General features: G+C 34.1%; 1 protein-coding gene across 1 annotated transcript in view; it reads left to right on the top strand.

Annotated features, from left to right (window-relative positions):
* Window positions 1-13,578, top strand: part of LOC136030255 (protein sly1 homolog) — a 105,350-nt gene that overhangs the window by 20,167 nt on the left and 71,605 nt on the right. The window contains exons 3-7 of the mRNA XM_065709096.1: window positions 589-802; window positions 3,621-3,711; window positions 5,140-5,229; window positions 7,325-7,466; window positions 11,242-11,457. Of these exons, the coding sequence (XP_065565168.1) occupies window positions 589-802; window positions 3,621-3,711; window positions 5,140-5,229; window positions 7,325-7,466; window positions 11,242-11,457 (753 nt within the window). The remainder of the gene's footprint in view (window positions 1-588; window positions 803-3,620; window positions 3,712-5,139; window positions 5,230-7,324; window positions 7,467-11,241; window positions 11,458-13,578) is intronic.

Here is a 13,578-nt window from a genome sequence, read left to right as displayed (position 1 = left end):
TGATAGAAAAAGCACGCGAACGAGGCTTGTGGCTCTCCACTAATTTTTTACTCTTATAGAAGGTGTTTGAACTTTCAATCTTCAGTCAAATGAGTTTTTTAATTAGTCTTCGCTATAGCACTACCTTTGATTTTGTTATTTTTAATACCATACCCAGGCTGTCCTAAATAGGAGGGGCCTACCACCCCCTCCAGCCTCAATCTATGATGAACGATGTGGCTTACGTGTTTCCTTTGATGTTTGTTCTAGAAAAATTGCCAAAATGTTAAAATCCCTGTTATTTTGTTTAAAAAGACCTAAATTCTAAGTTGTCAAAAACTCAAAATCCTTTCAGAGCAAGTCCAAAATATGTTGATTTTTTTATTTTTTTATTGTGATTGAATTGAGGGGGGAGGGTAAAGCTGGTGTGTCCAGTCCGGAACTTCTCCTTTTAATGAAAAAAAAAAATCACTATAGAACCCGCATCTTTTGGACGTCTAGTGGCAAATGAGGATCCTTTTTGGTCTTGAACAATGAATTTTAATAAGAGTTATTATGGATTCTTCAATGACTAAGCCGTTTCTAATCAAAACACGTTTTATTCTATAGGAGCCTTCACTCCTCTCGGGAACCGGTTCCTGAAAGTCCATGCGTTTACTTTTGTCAGCCAACCTCTGAAAACATTGCCCGGATTGTTCAAGATATGAAGGAAAGCTTGTATTGCCAGTATTACTTCAATTTTACTGGCAACATCGTACGACCATTGCTAGAAGAATTGGCACAGGGGGCTTTTGATAGTGGCATATCTGATGATGTGCATCAGGTAGTTTTCTCGCTGCTTATTATTTTTAGTTTTTTGAGGCAAATTCCTTGGTAAAAGGAAAAATAAAATAGCTTAAAAATGCTATTTCAGGATAACGAAAACGATTTTTATTTTACAATACTTTTAATTTAGTTGCTATTTTGTTTGTTTGTGCGGGATTGAGACCATAATCATTGAACAAATCTTTAAAATGCAATTTTAGCAAAACATTTTATATTTTTGCCTTAAATAGGAAAATAAACCAACAAAAACCTACATTTTTTAAACTAGGTGAACTTTTTTGAGATGTCAAATAACAGTATGTATGGAAAGGACAAAAATGTTTTTGGGGGACTAATCTTTCCCCGTGACTGTTTGATAGGTACTTCACTAGTTTAGTAAAGGTGCAAAACGCAGAAAAATCCAATAAGAAATGTAAAATAACATTTTTAAGTTGGAAGAAAAGGAAGTTATCTTAGTATCGAACTAAGAAGACAAATTTTGGGGAATTGTTATCTAAAACTGATTGAAAATAAAAGTCAAAACATATTCAAACTTAAAATACAAGAAAAAGTATTATAATGGGACTTGTAAATAATTTGGCAACTACCCTTTGTAAGTTTCTAAAAGCCCTGTAACCAGTTGAATCGGATGGATTACAACATATTTTCCGATGACTTTAAAAGAGCTACGATTTAGCAGTAGCAGGGGCAACCGCTGGAATTCTCTGAGGTGAAGGGTGTGTGTATTTGAAACCGTCAAAAGGGACGATATTGAAAAAGGTTTTTAGTCCAAAATAAGCAGCCAATACTTAATAGATGTACAATTATACATGGTAGCTAGTAAATAAGAAATTATACTACTACAGAGATAAATCACACTGAGGACAAAATGGTTTCTTGAAATTAGCTTTAAACGAACATGAGATGAATGTTGCAGAGCCGATATAAATTAGAGTAGCAAGTTACAATGTATTTTTGCTCAATTCAAAGACGTATGGGAGGGTAAAAAGAATCGAGTAAGGTCGGAGCTTAGGTTAGAGCTATTTAAGGTTAGATTGCTATGTAGCTAAAAATGGCACAGAAGCATGTGCACAAAAGAAAGAAAAGGAAAATATGATAGATATATTTTGGATTGTAAAATTTTCTGATCAAATTGTCAAATTCTAACAAATTGTTCTCCGTGTCAGCATTACCGGTTACTAAATTGTAGACAGGACCGCGCAAAGCGCTTTTCACCTTCGTCTATTCAAAAAGATTTAACTTCAGAGACATCTTCAGGCTAAATGCATAGCCTTTTAAATGCCCGAAAAAATTTTCTTCAGACTCTATCTAAGAGTTGCGCGTCCACCACGACATATTTTAGACTAAAGTGAATTTCTGACATCGGAATCGAATTTAAACATTAGAATTTCTTACATATTAATATAAACACGACAGCACCATTCATTAATTATGTAATACAAAAATACTAGCCTTTAAAAAAAGTATTTTTTATTTAACTAGTTTTAACAAAGATAGCTTGAGCGAAAGTAAAATCAAATGTAGGTATGGGTCAGCAGAGTTTGCAGAGACTGTTATTGGATAGGAAGACGAGTAGTTTTTATTGCAATAATCTATTGAGGCAAGTATGAACAAAAATAGTGTCTTAAAACTCCATGGTTCTAAAGCTTAAATGTTCCTTGCTATGATTTCTCATAGAATTACTAGAATTTCATAGAATCCTAATTTATGGAATCTGATAGAATTACTTTATTCTATAGGATTATGATTTTGTAAAGTCTTGCAGTATCGTGGAACTTACTAATTGTGGGGAAGGATTTATAGCAAAATATAGCTTAAGTAAAAATGTATGACGGTAGAAATGAAAGGCTCTCAGAACTGAAGCAGTAAAAAAGAAATAAAAGTAATGAAGTTCATGGATTATTTCTGAGTGTCTGGATATTTTTTACATTTATTTACAGTACCATCTCTGCCAGTAATTGTTTATAATTTTTCCCCCTTTTTCCTTGGAAAATTTGTTAAAAAACAAAGTTTTTCCGATGAAAGTGAAGAGAGAAGATAAACGAACAAAATTATTGTTTCAGTCCTTATGTAATATATATCTGCAATATAGGTTCAAATAAACTAGCTCGTAATATTTTGCTAAATTCGTGGAATTCTTATAAACTAGCTCTTTACTGGAAACACAACATCGACATAACAAAACACGATTAGGGACGAAAAATAAGTATCCTACAGAAAATAAAACCATTAAATCAGTTAAGTTTAGTATACAATTTTCTCAAAACCTTGTATTACAGCAACTCAAGTAAAGTGAAATAAAGGTAAATAGCACTACAAACTAAGATAAAGCTTGAAAGGGTCTAGAATAAAGACAGAAAAACAGAGTAATACACAATAAAAGGTGTAAATTTAGTTAGATACTACAGTTTCTGAGATAGTGAGAAAATCGTAATGATCGTTACAGAATAACTTTTATGAAAAACAAAAAACCTTTTTAAATTTAACATCTTTTTGCTTAACTGAAGCTATGCTTTTTTACAATGTCTATTCTCGTCTTTGTCCTTAAGATATAAAAAATCATCAAATTACTTGTTTTTAATGCCTTATATTTTTATTCTTTGTGTTGAAAAACCGCAAATTAGATTGAATTAATTCTTCTTAGGCGCCTCCCCAGGAATCTTGTTTGAGGAGATAATGCTACTTGGAAGGCTAGTAAAACCATTAAAAGGGGTCAAATATATGTTTTTTTCTTCTTTGGGACGAGGGGAGTTAAGTTTTAAGGTATATCTCTCTAAATTTAGGTTCAAAATATGGTCAAATTTTCTTTGTTCCAGGTTTTTTGTCAGTATACTAGTTTTATTTGCCCGGAAGAAGACTTATTTACGCTGAGATACAAAATTGGTGCGGATGCTCTTGGCTATTACAGTAAGCTCACCTTTTCTTCTTTTTCTTCCATCGTATGTGTGTTCTCAATTGAATTCATGGGCTTAGGGGAACATATGGACATACGAGAATAAAACGTATTCAGAACATAGGAGAAAGGATTAAGAAAAATGCAAGAAATTGCCTTATCGTCAACAACACGTGATTTGTTTTATTTCTGAAAAGGGGATTATACTTCAACGATCCATGGCTAACAATGGCTTTGATGACTATACCAATGCCGCTTTGCCAAGAAAGGTGCTTGCTGACTATTTGTTTGCACAGGATCTTGAGATTGAGTTCCTCCCCTCTTGTGAGATTCCAAAAAGTGTCACTCGGAAATTCAAGACTTAAAACCATCTAGCTTATGCTCTTATTTGTTTTAAGTTACTTACGAAGTTTTTCAAACAAAATTTGATCCATATCTTGTTATAACGTCAATACTACAGAGTAAAAATACCTCTAAATAATAGCATGATCAACAGACAACAAATTACACAACTATCAAATTGGGTTTATGCAAATTTTCTTTTCTTAATCGGTTTTTAATAGATTAGTTTCTTTTTTAGCATGAATATGAAAGTAAGAAAAGTACAAAATTTGCCAAATTTTGGGAAGGGGGATTGAAAGGTCCAAGACCAAAATATAGTAACTCCAGTTTGTCTCAAAATGAGGTGGATATGGATCATGAATATTCTATTTTTTTTTAGATATATGTCAATGTTTTTTTTTCTAATCAATCGATTCAGGTTAAGACTTAAAACGATTTTAGACGCCTATTGCATCTCACCACCAAGAGAATCGTAGCTTGACTGGAATCACCATCTTACGATTTTGACTTGTCGTTTCATAAAATTCATGAAATATAAGAAAACTACGTCATGCATCTTACATAATAATTTCCTCATTTATCAATATGGTGAACTTTAGGCCTACAGTTTTGTACTTTTGACCATCACAAATTGATTGGCCATTTTATAATTTTTGTTCTCTGGTCTTTTGGCCCCCTTTTGCCAAAATCGATGTTTTGTGGCACAAAACGGAATAGAACGGCACTTTACTGTGGCGTAGTCACTTTTATTACTTATCATTTAAGATCGGGAAGGTTAAACAGCTTCGGTCACAGTCCCTGGTGAAGAATATACTTGACTAGAGACTCTAAATTCATGAATCAAATTCAGTATGGATTTTGGTTTTGTTGCGTTTGCTTGTTGAAATAAATGCAGACGAAGGCTATTTATCCAAAAAATATTTGTTTTGTTGTCTTCAAGAAAGGACGTCACGGATAGATAAAAATGTTTTTGTTTCCTTGTTTTTGTCTTAAATGTGTTTTCTTAGAACCAAAATTTTTATTTAAGGGTCCTATATGATTTCGATATTGGTTTCAGGCTATTTAAGAGTATTAATCTTTTGTTTTCTTTTCCCTTTTAGACCTGTCTAGGTCTGGAACCACTGAGGAACAAATGGACCATATCTTGGATCAAATTGTGGAAGGATTATTTGACACTCTGGCAACAATGGGCAAGTTTAAATATCCTATTTTTTGTCTTGTGTCTCTTACTACATAAGAAAATGTTTCGTCGGCTTGGCGGTGTCATGTCCATTTATCATATTATGTTTATTTCACTTTTGCTCTCTAAGTAAGAAGCATAGCTGATTTTTGTTTTTCAGCTTTTTTGTTAAGCTCAATATTGGTTTTTAGCCATTTTAATGCGTTGGAATAATTTTGATGGGGTCATTAGCTATTACACCATAAACTTCAATTCAAGTCAAAATCTTATAAACGTCTTTTGCTGTCATAGTGGTACATGTTAAGTTTAATTGCAGTTCTTTGATTAAAGTATTAGTTGGATAAAGAGTTTTTGGCCTGCCACTTTTATACGGGTTCAATTATATTCAGTAAATTTCAAAAACTGATTTTGATTATTAGGTATACAATTCAAAGCCTTGCAAGACACCTTATTAGAAATTGCGTGCATACAGCACTGTAAAAAGATATATAAAAAATAAATTTAAACTTAAGGGAATTGTATTGCTTAAGGGCAAATAAAGTCTTAGACAACACTATCTTTCCATTTACAAAATGAAACGAATGAAAATATAGAAAAACGGGTGTAATATTTAAAACAAGACAGTGGACAAAAGCGAAGACTAAAAAGCCAACTTTAAATAATAAAGATCTGAATATTTTGGCTTCACGTCCTGAAGGCTTTATCAAAGGGGAGAAAACAAACAAATTAAACTGCAGTAAGCAAAACATATAAAGAAAAGGAAAAAACAGAAATGATAAACGAAAATTTTATCTTAATAACTGTGCGATACGAATATAATCACCATGTAACGAAGTAACGAAGCGACAAAGTAGGTTGTCGGTCTTGTATATCGCCATGCAATAAAGCAACAGCAATGACACAGTTGGTGTTGCTTTATTATTTTGTTTTTTTCTTTCTACAGTCTAAATTGTTTAGTCAAATAGGGATAAAAGGAACATTTTAAAGGAAATGCTCCGTTGCAAAGAAGGTTTTAATGTTAGATTACTGGTTTTTTAAGTCTTGTTTAGACGCTAGTCGATAATTAAATTTGCCAAAAAATCTACGGTTATAGATGCACCCTTAAATTTGGCTTGTGGAGGTTTCTAACATACAAATTTTTATTGTAAGAAGGTTGTTTTTAGCGAGATAATGCATAAAAGATACCAACTTTCATACCTGGGAAGTTCAATAAAACTTTCTGGGGCCAACAACTACGTTTATCAGTGTGGTTGACATCCTTCAAGGTACGTAATGGCGTCTTCGGCACGAAACTTGCATTCTATTCTTGAACTAGCTTTCCAGAAACTAGGACGATGACTGCTTAGATCTACTGTGGCTAAAATTGGCTTTAGAGTGGTATTGGCAAATGAAGCAACCTTATTCTGAACGATTGTAGACAAGAATTTCAAACTAAGGCTTGCATTCGTGTATTGAAAATATCGGTACTCTTCGAGAGCATTCAAACACCAATGCTATGCTGGTGATTATCCTTTTGATTATTAAACTGCCATAAATATACCTTAAAGTTCTTTCTAAATTATTTGTCTAGCATCATTGAATTGAAAAATGGTTTGATTTGTTAAAAGTGTTGGAAGTGAAAAATGTTCTATCATAGTACAAATTAGAGGCAATAATGCTCCCCATCTTTTTTCTTTGGCTTGCTATATAAGTATGATTAAACATCGAAGAGAGCATTTTACGAGACTTTACTTAGAGTAGAATTACTTACCATAGGTGAAGTGGACTGCTTGCCCATGAGCACACTACTTGTCGCTTCACTGCAATTTCTTTTGGTCGAGGATAAAAACTATGATCAGTGCAATTGCTCACTCTACCTGGGATTAATTATTATAGGCTAATATATTCTCTCTTCAGGTACCAAAATTTACTGAAGTTTTGTATAAAGTGAAGCTCAATAAAATCTATTTATCCATCTATAGAAGATTACCATAGAGTCAGCTGCTGTTCCGAAAAAAAAATGCTCTTCATTTTTGAATTGCCAAAAAAATGTTGAAAATTAAGAGCATTTGTCGGCTACATGGTTAGTATGAATTATCTTCTAACCTTGATCAATTTTTGTTTAGGTTGTGCACCCATCATCCGATGTCCAAAAGGAAATGCTGCAGAACAAGTAGCTGAACGACTATATAAAAAAATCAAAAGCAACATAAGCGACACTTCTAACACTTTATTCAACAGAGATGTCGGGTCGCTCGCAAGTTTTAGGTAAATTTATTGTTGATTGAATATTGTATTTATCTATTTTATATTCTAATATACTCAGTCGCTAGTAAGTAGTTAAGGATCATAGAACCCTATTAATTTGATCATTGACAATTAGTAGATAATCGAGCTGCTCCTGCGTAAAATTCAAAATTCTCTTAAATTTGCTTTCAAGATAACATTTACTTTTAAGACTAATTTAGGTAGTAGTTCCTATTTCTGAATCAGCTGAAAAGGGCGATTTATTCTCACTTTCCATTTTCTTAAAACCTATTTTTAATTTTTGGCTACTATGGGCTGTGGTTCTTCCTTGACTAGATTGCAGCTACCACTGTAGAAATGAAGACACATAAATGTCTTTTGCATTGGGCCTATAAATATAAAAAGACTTTGTTTTAGTACTTCCAGAGCTCTTTTCCGACAAGTAAATGTACTAAATAATTTATTTATTTCTGTATAAAGGAAAATGATATAAAGCACTTTAAGGACTGAGATAACCTTGAAGTATGACGAACAAAAACAACAACAAAAAAATATTACGGCTGTGAAAATTCTTGGAAGTCAGTCTATCATTTTACTCCTTCTGAAGCTATAATGTCCCGTATAATGAAAGTATATATGTCTTTTTCTGGGAAAAATGCCAAAACGCTAGAACGCAAATTCTAATGTTCTTGTAAAGCTTCGTAAAAATTATATGGATTTTTTATTTTCTGTAAGATTTTTTTTTTTAAACTAATTTTACCATTTCCTTCACGTCTTTAAAGGCTACTAAATTTTATTTGATTCCTGAAAACGTGCTAGTATACGTTTGTAAGTATTAGAAGGGGGGGGAAGGAGAGACAAAAGTGGATAATCTGTTTTGCACTTACTTTCTTCCACGATTATGGTACCCCCGGTTAGTCGAATTGTAAGCATCAAAGGAAAAAATGCAACACTTTTAAATTTTATTATTTAATTATTCACCTTATCTGGGTTCCAGCGGTAGCTAGCAATCTAGTAAGAGACGATATTTTTCTATAGTAAATTATGTCTACTTCATAATTGCATATCATAGTTTCACAATGGATTGATACTCTGATTGAGAATGCGGAACCCAGTGATCGATCCCCGCTGCCGCAAAGCTAGGCGACAAGCTTGCTAATTGTCCCTGTAAAAAAACAGCAACTGAGACGTCGATTTGACTCCGTAATTGCCATAATGAGCCCTGGAAGATCTTTTTTGCGTAATCCTAATCATATGTTCTGATTATCTTTTGCACCTGGGTCATTTTTTTTCTACACATTATGCGTAGATGAAGACTGAATATCGAAAACAATATCGAAAACTGAATATCGAAATAGATTTTAAACATGAGAAATTGGGCATCGCTTTTGGTGACAGCATCTGAACAAATTTTTAAAAGCTTTTCTCGATTTCCCGCAGAAGGGACATGCACGCAACGACCGCAATATAAAGAGATTAGACAACAAATGTTATATACCTACCAATGAAAAAACTGTAAACTAAAACAAGAACATAAAAAAAACATCCATTGGTCCAAAATAAATTGTTGCAATTAATTTTAGAGTGTCATGGTTTATTTTGTAAATTGTCTACAATAGTATCTTAGAAGCTGCCTATTTCTCTGAGCAGAAATCAAATGTAGGTGCACTTAGTTATGTTTTCTATCAAACTGATTTGCTGAAAATTGCCGTTTGGTTACCGTTTTTTGAATATATCAAATATTTTGTACAGATTTGATTCTAATTAGACAATCGTACTAGCTTTTTCTCTTTCTCTAGCACTAAATTTTTGTCGTAGTATGTATATTAATATCAATTGCCCATAAAAATTATGAACTAATCCCCCTAAAAATAGCGTCGGATTGAAACACAAACTATACTTTTGGAATCAACTTGGCAGAAAACCCTGTGCAGGAAGCCTACAGTCCCATGGCTGGAACTATTATGGACTTTACTGTCTGTTCTCTTCTGTAAAATATATCGATCCTTTATTTAAATTATGATGAGCTATATCGACCCTTTAGGCAATTCAATTTTTTCTAGGTTGCAGCTACAACTGTAATCATGATTCAGCTCTTACTAAGCTGTAGCTATGATGCAGCTGTCTACAGTCATGATAATATCTCAGTTACTACGGGCTTGAGCTCCTTCTTTTCTATAATATTTCATATATTAATATCTTGTTGAAAGACAAGCTTGTATAAATATTGCATTCACTTATTACGTCCTATATGGTTATAACCTATACGGTTATAACGTCGTTCATCAAGCTTGTACACGAAAATGCAGTTTTTTGTTAAAATATTTTATTTTTAATTGCTAACGGCTCTAGATGTAGCAATTTCCTTTAAAATGAGCCATTATACAGCTCTCTATCATTTTCCGGTGCCCAGCTAGCCGAAGAGGAAAACAACAGAAAGAAAGAAAAAAAAGATGCCGTCAGAATATCGTTGTCGCAGCCACTTTTCTTGATTTTCAAGCCAATGTAATTTTCTTGTTGTTCAACGGAAGAGATGACGAAATTTCTATTTAGGGGTCTCGGATAAAGCAGTTCTAATAGTGTACTTCTTGTTTTGATCTGACTCTATTTTTAGGAGTTATGTATGGGGCGTGATCGTCTCTTACTAGGTTGCTAGCTACCGCTGCAACCCGGACATAGAGCGAATCTCCGATATATTTGCATATAGAACTGAGCGTTGGTACATTTATGTATAGAATTGAATACAGGTTCATTTACTTATAGAATGGTACATTTTTTTATAGAACTGAATTTGTTAATCCACAATCTAGGCAAGTCAGAATATTAAATTTCAAAACACCATTTTTTGCAACAAATATGGTTTTAAAATTGTTTTCCACAACCTCATGGGTGACGGTGTTCTTGTTTCCATCTATTGAAGTTAATGTAGATGACGTCCAAGGAGGGAAAAGTAAGCTTCTTTTTTCTTTGGTAATTTTCGGGTTTCCATATTCCCAATAATGCGTTCCGTCGCACCATCCAAGCTTTGGTTTTTGATGAAATATTTTGTGTCGAAACGCTTTTGAATTTCCTGTTGCTATGTACTGGGTTCCATTCTCTATGTGGTTGATGCTGTTCTTGCAGCTGTTCAGTTGCTACTAGGTGTCGATCATTGACTATTAGATGTTGTTCTTTAGCCACTAGATTTCGTATGATTGGGTGAGAAATTTTTCTGCTGTGCCTTCTGAAATTTTATCTTTCAAAATTTCATTAGTAACCGTATCACATATCATTCATCAAGCAACAATGAGGTTATGGTTTATCCATTGCAATGCACCACAAAACGCTAAGTGCTCTTCGCACTTCGATGGTTTTTTGCTTTTTTTTTTTTTAGTTAAGTTGTAAGCGGCTATCAGTGTTTAGTTTGATCAATTTTGCTCCTCTGACAATACTTTGTTATGACGTATGTTATGGCGCTGTTATAACATTCGTGATGGAGGTCATGACGTTCTCTTTTTCCTCCTTTCCTTCTTTTCCTCCCTTTTCCCTCTCTCCTTTGATCGTTGCTGCTTCATCCTTAACCCTCTGCCGAAAAAAAAGAAAGAAATCTAATCGAAAATTATTTTTCGTTTTGCAGTCAGGAGAGACTTTTGTTGGTGATTCTAGACCGGGATTTCTAGATGAAATCCGTTATTTTTTTACTGTCACTAGTTTCCTCTTTTTATTCTTTTCCTCTCTCTTTGATCGTTGTGGTTTCATCCTTAACCCTGTGCCGAAAGAAAAGAAATCTGATCGAAAATTATTTTTCGTTTTGCAGTCAGGAGAGACCGTTGTTGGTGATTCTAGACCGGGATATAGACTTAGCCACTTGCTTACATCATACATGGACCTATCAAGCACTTATTGCGGATGTTTTGGATTATAAATCAGGATTAGTCGTAGTTAAGGAGAAGGATGAAAACACTGGCAAGGAAAAGAAAAACGCTTGGGAACTGAATAATGACGACAAATTCTGGATGGATCAGAAAGGAAGGTTTGAACTTCTTCTTCCTTTCTTTTTCTTGTAGCCTGGCAAAACAGTGTCAATTTATATCGAGGGAAAAATGAATTAGTTACAGTAGTCATAGCATTTCTGAGTAACCGTAAATTAAGATTTAGCTGTATTAATCAAACCTGTAAAAGCATAATCAGAGGCATCAGAAAGTACTGCCAGTCTTTATAGGCTTGTTGTCATATAAAAGAAAATGTGAAAACACATTTAAGCCTTCTCGATCTTTCAGATTTCTTAGATCGCTCCGTTATATTTCCAGAGTTTGTAGCTTCTCAGTTGTTTTCAAGCATTGAAATCTATCCTTTAAAAAAAAATCAAAATATGCCGCATCGCTGAGTGACTAAACTTAGTAAGAAGTGAAAGGTTTAGAAATGGGGGAAATTTACTAAATAATCCTGGACGATTATGAATTGAAAGTGTTATAACCATTTCATATCAGTAGAGCACGGGACTGGAGGGAGAGATCTTGGAATGCGCATAGGTCTAAAAGCTCTGCTTAGAGCGCTCACTTTTGGCTACTCTGTTAAGCATAGAAAATATCTGCACGACTCAGGTTTAGACAGATTTTGAAATGGCCTCCACGTGTGAAATATGAACTTAATATGTTTTGAATAGCGCAGTGATACTACGTTGTTGTGGTTTTTCAGTTTTTGACAACTAACCATTAATCACTAGTCCTAAAATGATCACTGCATGATCGGGAGTCGATTGATGTACAGCACGCCTGTATGGGAAAAGTGGGCTTGGTGGGTGAGTCGGATCGGAGGAGCTCCTGACCCAAGTCGCCCTTCATATAGGCCTCCCATTTACGTAAATTGAAATGTGTGCATGGCATGGACTTCAACAGGGTGTGACATATTAATCGAGTGTGAAATACGCACATGAATTGTTTTGCTTTTGGACGTCTATATTGCAATTTTATGCTTGGATATATAATAAGCAAGCTCAGAAATCCTCTTTTTGATTGACAAATGAGTCACAAAATCGCAACGGCTAAATCTCCGTATAATTCTACCAAAGCAAAAATAAACATAAATGCTTAATTCCTCAATAGGCCCCGATGCATAGTAGCGTGTTTGGGAAGACCTGAAAAACCCATTTGAACTATTAATCTACTTGCTAGTGAAAAATCTCTTGCTCCTCCTCAATCCGCACTCCTGCTAAATATCTAATTAACAATTTCTTATAAATCAGTATTGGCGGAAATCGAGCATCATATGGGAAATATACGCAGTACATAGCTTGTTCTGGCTAAAGACTGTCATATTACGATCATAAGGGTTTTCAACTAATAATATTTGATCACAGAAGAACCGTTCTACTATAAGCTCTGAATCATTATAATGGATAAAAAAATGTAACATCAGTATGTGTACGAAGTCGGAGAGTCGATTGTCAAAAGAAGATGGATCCCTTGAAATGGGTACTTAAAGTGCTCTGATGTCCGTATTTTAATGTTTCGTTCCTGAATTGTAATCAGAAAGCTCAGAAATCCTTTTGTACAACTTTTGGGGAAAATCTAACACTATTTGTGAAGTTTGCACTTGTAGCATTTGGATTTAGTATAATCATAGTGTTATCTTAAAAATTTGCTGTCAAGTGGTTAACATTTGAAAATTAAGCACCGCTCCCTGATTTATCCCTGAATGATTGCGAGTCGAAAAATTAAAAATTAAAAATACATTTGCAAAGTGGAAGGGGACTAACAGGAAACCGGACTCGCACATCGGGTGCCATAATACCGCAAATTGAAAATCCATGCGTAACTCTAATTTCAATAAGATGTAATACGTCCATCATTCAAGGAATACGCACTTTTGTGTATTGGCTCTTGATATAATTATCTCACAGTTAGCATCATATTTTTTTATCAGCAAGCTCAAAAACCCTTTTCGGTGAAAGTCAGATTTTAAAGGCAAAAGGATCTGAGAATTTGGGTGTTAAATAAGGTGCGAGAACAAGCACCTCACTTTGAGCTCTTCAGTCATACAGATCAAGAACCAATTTAATATTTTGAGTATAGTTTTAACAGGGCGTAGAAAGACTGTACGCGAAAAGAAAACTGTACGCGTGTGCCCAGGTAGAGGCTCTTCGGAAAAATTT

The sequence above is a fragment of the Artemia franciscana genome, chromosome 8 (assembly GCF_032884065.1).
Source record: "Artemia franciscana chromosome 8, ASM3288406v1, whole genome shotgun sequence".
NCBI classification, from domain to species: Eukaryota; Metazoa; Arthropoda; class Branchiopoda; order Anostraca; family Artemiidae; genus Artemia; species Artemia franciscana.
This window is presented reverse-complemented; position numbering and strand designations above follow the sequence as displayed.